A 7,806-nucleotide genomic window follows, 5' to 3' on the forward strand; every position below is an offset into this window, starting at 1 on the left:
CTCAAAGTAACTTCTTAGTTTGCATATGTGTAGGTGAGGTTTACTTGGTGTCTTCCCGTCCCCGTCCTCACCGCCCACGCCGTCCCGTCGCCGTGACCACCTTGCTGAGGCTCTTGTTCTTATCATTTTTGTAAAAAAAAATCTTGTTTGTATGATTTAGATAGTTGCTTGTATAATTTTCTTACTTGTATGATTGTTTGTTATGTATAGTGTCATGGTTTTGATATCCGTCCCCATCGGCCCTCGCCCGGTTTATGATTCGGATGTGGTATATTATCTTTCATAACTATTTGTTTCATTTCGTGTTTATGATAATTATGCCCATCAAGTTAACATAGATATTTTTATCTAGGAGGTATGTGAACCGGAAATTGCGACTGGCCATCTTGTCGAGAAGTTAAATTTAGTTGAAAAAGAAAAGGATTATTTGAAAGAAAAATCGAAAATAATTAAAGAAGAGAAGATGAAATTGAAGTTGTTTGTTGCCGATGTCGCCAATGATCAAAAGATCAAGATGGATGCAATACGCTTGAAGGTTAGAAAAATTAGAAAATATGCCATTAATAAAGAGGCTTGGTATCATTATGTTGTTGGATCAACTATTACCTTAGTTGGGATTTTAATCGTATTTGTTGTTGCATTTAAATGCTTTATCTAGATAGTTGTGTGTTGTTTTATGAGAAGTATGTATGAACTTGCATTAATTTGGTCTTTTTGATGTTGTGGAATGAAGATGAGCCGGCAATGGATGTACGATGACCGACGCTCTCCCTAGTTCATTAATGATGTGCATAGTTTTCTGCGTGTGGCTGAGGCAAACAAACGTAATGGTTTATGTGTTGTCCATGTGGTGTCTGTAAGAATGATATGAATTACTCAGCCTCGAAAATCATTCACAACCACCTGCTTAAGTACGGTTTCATGTCCGACTATAACTGTTGGACAAAGCACCCAGAACAAGGGGTTATAATGGAAGACAATGAAGAAGAAGAGGATGATGACAACTATCCTATGTTCCCTGAATATAGTGATACTACAACGGGAGAAGTTGAAGATCAAGAGGCATCAAATGAGCATGATGATGATCTTCGTCGGGCCATTGCTGATGCAAAGAGAAACCGCGCTAGTGAAACTGAGAGGTTGAAGTTGCAGCGCATGTTAGAGGATCACAAAAAAATTATTGTACCCAAATTGAGAAGATGACAAGAAAAGGATGGGTGCCACACTGGAATTGTTGCAATGGAAGACAGAGAATGGTGTATCTGACAAGGGATTTGAAAAGTTGCTGAAAATGTTAAAGAAGAAGCTTCCAAAGCACAACGAATTGCCCGATAGGATTAGAGGTGTAGAAGATACATGCATGCCCTAATGACTGCATCCTCTACCGCGGTGAGGAGTACGAGAATTTGAATGCAAGCCGGGGATGCGGTGCATTGCGCTATAAGATCAGCCGCGATGACCCTGGTGATGTTGAGGGCGAGCACCTTAGGAAGAGGGTTCCTGCCAAGGTGATGTGGTATGCTCCTATAATACCATGGTTGAAATGTTTGTTCCAAAATAAAGAGCATGCCAAGTTGTTGAGATGGAACAAAGAAGGGGTAAGAAAGACCGGATGTTGAGAGTACCTACTGATGGGTCGCATTGGAGAAAAATCGTGAGAAAGTGGCCGGAGTTTGCAGATGACGCAAGGAACTTATGATTTAGTAGAAGTACAGATGGTATTAATCCTTTTGGGGAGTAGAGCAGCAATCATAGCACCTGGTCTGTGACTCTATGTATCTATAACCTTCCTCCTTGGTTGTGCATGAAGCGGAAGTACATTATGATGCCAGTGCTCATCCAAGACCCTAAGCAACCCGACAATGACATTGATGTGTACCTAGGGCCATTAGTTGAAGAACTTTTACAATTGTGGGATATAAAAGGTGTATGTGTGTGGGATGAGCACAAACAACAGTAATTTGACCTACAAGCGTTGTTGTTTGTAACCATCAATGTTTGGCCTGCTCTTAGTAACCTTTCAGGACAGACAAACAAGGAATACAATGCATGCACGCACTGTTTAGATGAGACTAAAAGTATATATTTGGATAAATGTAAGAAGAATGTGTACCTGGAACATCGTTGATTTCTTCCGATCAGGCATACCGTAAGAAAGAAAGGAAATCATTTCAAAGGTGAGGCAGATCAACGGAAGAAGCCTGACCACCGTACTAGTCATCATATACTTCATATGGTTAAGGATTTAAAAGTAATCTTTGGAAAGGGTTCTGGCGGACAATTTGTTCTGAATGACGATGACGGACACGCACCCATGTGGAAGTAGAAATCTATATTTTGGGATCTACCCTGTCAGAAAGTCCTAGAGGTCCGCTCTCTAATCGACGTGATGCACATGACGAAGAATCTTTGCGTGAACCTGCTAGTCTTCTTGGGCGTGTATGGGAAGACAAAAGATACACCGGAGGCACGGGAGGACCAGCAACGTATGAACGAAAAAGACGGCATGCACCCAAAGCAGTATGAAGGTCCTGCCAGCTACGCTCTTACCAAAGAAGAGAAGAAAATCATTTTTGAATGTCTGCTCAGTATGAAGGTCCCGTCTGGCTTCTCGTCGAATATAAAGGGAATAATAAACATGGCAGAGAACAAAATTCCAAAACCTAAAGTTATATGACTGCCACGTGATTATGGCGCAATTACTTCCGGTTGCATTGAGGGGGTTCTACAGGAAAATGTTTGATTAGCCATTGTGAAGCTATGTGCATTTCTCAATGCAATTTCTCAGAAGGTAATCGATCCAGAAATCCTACCAAGTTTACAGAATGAATGTCTTATCAGTTTCGAGTTGGTGTTCCCATCATCCTTCTTCAATATTATGACGCACGTCCTAGTTCATCTAGTCGAAGAGATTGCCATTTTGGTCTTGTATTTCTACACAATATGTTCCCCTTTGAAAGGTTCATGGTAGTCTTAAAGAAATATGTTCATAACTGTGCTGGGCCAGAAGGAAGCATCTCCAAGGGCCATGAAACAGAGGAGGTTATTGAGTTTTGTGTTGACTTTATTTCTGACCTTAACCCGATTGGTGTTCCTCAATCGCGGCATGAGGGGAGACTGAGTGAAAAAGGCACGCTAGGAAAGGATTCAATAATATGTATGGACGGGCATTCTTTTACTCAAGCACACTACACAGTTTACAAAGTTCAACCTTGGTGGCTTCGTATATCGAGGAACACATGATATTGTACGCTCCAAGAACCCGAGGCAATCTGACCCCTCGATTAAATGTACACACATGGCGACTTTCGATGGTTGGTTGCAAAAACATCTCATGAATGACCCATCAGTTGGAGATGAGTTGTACTTGTTGGCCAGGTCACCATCTTCGACTATATTGACTTTCAAAGGTTACGAGATAAATGGGAATACATTTTACACGATCGTCCAAGATAATAAGAGCACCAACCAAAATAGTGGTGTCCGCTTTGATGCAACAAACAACAATAGAAAAAAGGACACATATTATGGTTACATAGAGGAGATATGGGAACTTGACTATGGACCTTCGTTTAAGGTCCCCTTATTTCGGTGCAAATGGGTCAATCTGACAGGAGGCGAGGTAAAGATAGACCCGCCGTACGGAATGACAACAATGGATCTCAACAATCTTGGTACACAGACGAACCATTCAGTCTATAAGCTATACATAACTAAGTAAAGTTATACCAACAGACCAATTGAAAATGGTGCCAACAATGTCACAATATGTGGCGTACATAACATAAGGCCATCAAAAGATTATAGAGGAAATGTAACAGAGATAAACAATTACACTTAAATGGTTGGTTCACCTGAGCTATTCTGAGAAAAGAACCTCATGAGTAAGTTGTGCTTCTGTATTTCAGCGTGAAAAGAAGTTTACTGTGCTTTTGCATTTTGGCATTGTGAGTAGGAGGACACACAAGTCACAACACCAGTAAAATAATTAATAAGCATAGCAATTTATCAAGGAGGCAATTGTAAGTACAACAGTCTGATGTACTGTCAATTCTTAGTCGATACACTCTATTAGTGCATAAAATATTATGATACAACATAACTGATGAAAGCTTCTTTTTGGAATTCAGAAGCAGTGCTAGACACGACGCTGAAAGTAACACTGTCAAAAGTGCCAGATTCATAGAATTGTTGTGTTTTCTATTATCTAAGCCACTGCGCTAGATAAAAAGGAAAATCATTGGACAAGCGGCCACAATTTAATAAAGCCACAACAACATATTAAGTCCATTTCTGGATTATCCTACCCCCAAGCCATGAAACAATTTGCATAATTTTTAAAATTAGTTGTTACATGAAACAATCACATAGTACGTATGGTTTTTGTTATGTAACCTACATACAAAGCATGGGGCCTTCTTTGGATGTAATCCTCGTATATACATTCATTCACTGTAACATATTTATAAGGCAAGAAATGTAAGCACTGTTAGAGTTGAAAAAAAAAATCTGATAATTGACACAGTTTGGTTCATCAAACATGACTCCAAAATTTGGAGAAAAGAAGAAAAAATATTGAGGCAAAGAAACAATGTCATGAACACGGATGAGTTTTGACTGCAGAGAATCTTCTCATTAGTGCTAACAATAACTTTCTGGAGTAACTAATGGTTTTTCTAGAAGATAAACCCTTCCTCCTCCAAAGCAATCAAGCTAGTTATTTAAAAAACGGAATCAAGCTAGTTATTAATTATACAACAAGAAAATAATTTGTGTTCGGATACCTTCCCAATCTGTACCTGAGAAAGGATAAGCAAGGTCCCAGAATCTACAAAATACAGAATCTTCTGACAATTTGCATAACCTGAATAAACAGGACTCCTTATCATAAAATTTAGTACCTTAGCAACTTGTAAGTAATAACGTGTCATAAGAATCTATTATCTACCCCTGGGGCACAACCCCCGAGATTCTGTATATGGTCGTATAATCAAGGGAAAAGAATATGTGGAAGTAGAACAATTAATGCACCTACTTAACACCTTATACTTCTGTTATATTTACCTAACTAAACCACTGATTGCTTGAGCACTGGCTGCCCTGCTAGCGTTTAAAACCAACATCCTCCATATTGCGTTAGAGAGGAGTATAAAATACTTCAGCACTGGCTGCCCTGCTAGCGTTTGAAACCAACATCCTCCATATTGCGTCAGAGAGGAGTAGAAAACATAGACCAGGGAAGGAGAAGAAGAAAAATAAAAATAGCTAGCATAAAGTGAAGGTCTACAAGAGGTAGGAAAAAACCTATAAAAACATGAATGGCCACATTAGAAAATTAACAAATGTGTTATGCATTCCGTTTAAATATGAAAGATTGGCACAAATTAGTTCTACAAAAAGAGTAGTTAAGAATGTCTCGTTTTTTCTCCAAGACCAACGGGTAGGCCCCCCATCTACGGGCAGTAATCCAAACATTGGAAACAATGTGTACTTCACAAAAAAATCAAACTGTTTGTACGTCTATTAAGTATGATGGAAATTCCTAATAAGATTTATTGATACCACTATTTTCTAGCCATCTAGAAAAATAACTAAGTTGTACATTCTCGTTTTAGCAACTGAATAAACCAACCTAGCCAGGATAAATATAAAGTTGCCTCTTAATTTCATGAAAACAAGATAAAGCAGCGGATTAAAAATGGAGCTCCACATATCATTTTCTAACTCCTGTCTTTGTAGGAAATGAATTGAATAGTATTACAATCATTTTCAGAAAGGAGGTAATGAAGCTAATATATAACCAGTTTAATTACAAGGAGAGTTGAGAAACAACAACAACAACAACAACAACAACAACAACAACAACAACATGGAGGAAAAGGGAAGGCGGAACCGAGACCAGCCGGAAGAGGATCGATGAGAAGCAGGGAGGGGAAGGAGCAGATTGGATCGATAGATATACGTGAGAGGAGGGAGACAAAGAGATATGATTTGTGCAAGAAGGAAGGAGAGGGGTGGTACACAGTTGGAAAGAATCGCTAAACAATCATGACCCGCAGATCGATCTCATTCCAAGAAAGGATAAATAAAATCTATGGAGGGATGATTTCCTTCGATCGGGGAATCGGGGATTGTTTCTTCGATCGTGGAGGTGAAAAGGAAGGAACTGCCCCTTTTAGGAGTAGAGAAGAAGAGATTAGAGACAAAAAGGCAAAGATCAATGCATTAGGAAAGTTATGATTTAGAATTACTGAATTTTATTGATTGGTAACGTGCTATTGTTTCTTGCCCGTTTGTAACATGTCTAGTTAGGAAATTTTAAAAAGGTTAGGAAAGTTTTCATTGTGAGGATAAAAAAACCAACGTGAGGAGATATGATGGTGGGATGTGAGACGGAAAAAAAAATAAACCAGGCGAAAGTGATGGGACTATTCAATCAACTCGTCCATTAGGAGTAGAGATACATACATACATATAGCATTGACTGCCTTGTGGTGTGGTGCATGCACATCCCAAAAGTACATTTGGACGGTTGCTACAAAATTGAAATTAATATATATATATATATATATATATATATATATATATATATATATATATATATACCCATTTTAGTATGTAAGTATGTTTATTTCAACTTTGTACGTATTCAAACACCTTTTGGTATGTATGTAGATGTTTACTCATTTTGATATGTATAGTGTCAAAAACGTTCTTATATTATGGGACGGAGGAGGGAGTATGTACTATGTCTTGCTTATTGTACTAGGGATTGGATGGAGATGGTGGTGTTTGGCGGGTTGTAGAAGGCGACTTGGCGGCCGTTGAGCGGCTGCGGCGGCCTGTTGTCCTGGTGAGGCAGCGGCGCGGTGATGAGCTGCAGCTGCTCCTGGCTCAGCTCCCTGCCCTTGCCCAGGATGTTCCACACCACCTTCTCCGTGCACGGCGGCGTGGTGAGCGACCCCATGTACCGGAAGTAGCTCCCCGTCCGCTTCTGCAGCGACTTGAGCTCCACCACACCGGCCGCCACGGTAGGCGTCGTCTTGAGCTCGCGTAGCTTCTCCGTCAGCTGGTCGTAGAAAGGGTCGGGGTTGCCGATCTCGTAGAGGATGCCGATGACGGCCTTGTGGTCTTGGTCGTCGACGTGGACCATGTGGAGCTCCAGCGGGAAGCGCTTGCCGTTGACAGTGTGCTCCCCCGGCGCGTGCCAGTGGATCATCTTGAACTTGAACTCCTTGACGGTGCCGTCGGCGGTGGTGACGTTGATGGAGCCCGGCATGACGGGCTCGCCGCCCTGCTCGAAGGTCATGACGATGTCCTTGCCGTTGTTGTGGAGGGTGGCATTGGAGGGGGCGTAGACGCGGGTGAGGGTGTCGAGGTTGGGGTTAGGGACAGCGTTGGCGATGACGATGTCGATGGGGGACTGTGCCTTGCCGTCGCCGCATGCCTTGTACGTCGGGCTCAGCTTGCCCCAATTCTCCGGGCCGTCGGGGGTCCCCGGCGTGTAGCCGAAGCTCGGCCCGCCACCTTCATCTGCATTCCATTCCAATCCAATCCTTGATGATTTCTTCATCATCGCAATTCCACTCCACAAATTATTATTATTATTATTATTATTATTATTATTATTATTATTATTATTATTATTATTATTAAGAAGGAAAGAGAGGTCAGAAATGTTCACTTACGAGAGAGAGCGACGGCGAGGGACGAGACGATGACGACGACAGCGGTCCATGCCGACGACATTTGGGACGCCATTGCGATGAATTAGATTGGTGTTTGTTGAGGGAAAGTGGCTTAAAT

At 41.1% G+C, this 7,806-nt stretch overlaps 1 protein-coding gene across 1 annotated transcript; it reads right to left on the reverse strand.

Annotated features, from left to right (window-relative positions):
• Positions 1–6,401: 6,401 nt before the first annotated feature.
• Positions 6,402–7,806, reverse strand: LOC119314287 (alpha carbonic anhydrase 7-like). Its single transcript, XM_037589027.1, has 2 exons — positions 7,689–7,806; positions 6,402–7,533 (listed from the first exon to the last, which is right to left on the reverse strand). The coding sequence occupies exons 1-2, from the start codon at positions 7,759–7,761 to the stop codon at positions 6,758–6,760; spliced, it is 849 nt and encodes a 282-aa protein (XP_037444924.1). The 5' UTR covers positions 7,762–7,806; the 3' UTR covers positions 6,402–6,757.

Source organism: Triticum dicoccoides, chromosome 1B, assembly GCF_002162155.2.
Source record: "Triticum dicoccoides isolate Atlit2015 ecotype Zavitan chromosome 1B, WEW_v2.0, whole genome shotgun sequence".
NCBI classification, from domain to species: Eukaryota; Viridiplantae; Streptophyta; class Magnoliopsida; order Poales; family Poaceae; genus Triticum; species Triticum dicoccoides.

Coding starts and splice junctions, on each gene's coding strand:
- LOC119314287 (XM_037589027.1), bottom strand. CDS start 7,761: ATGGCGTCCCAAATGTCGTCGGCATGGACCGCTGTCGTCGTCATCGTC. Junction 7,534..7,688: donor CCTCGCCGTCGCTCTCTCTC/GTAAGTGAACAT, acceptor AATGGAATGCAG/ATGAAGGTGGCGGGCCGAGC.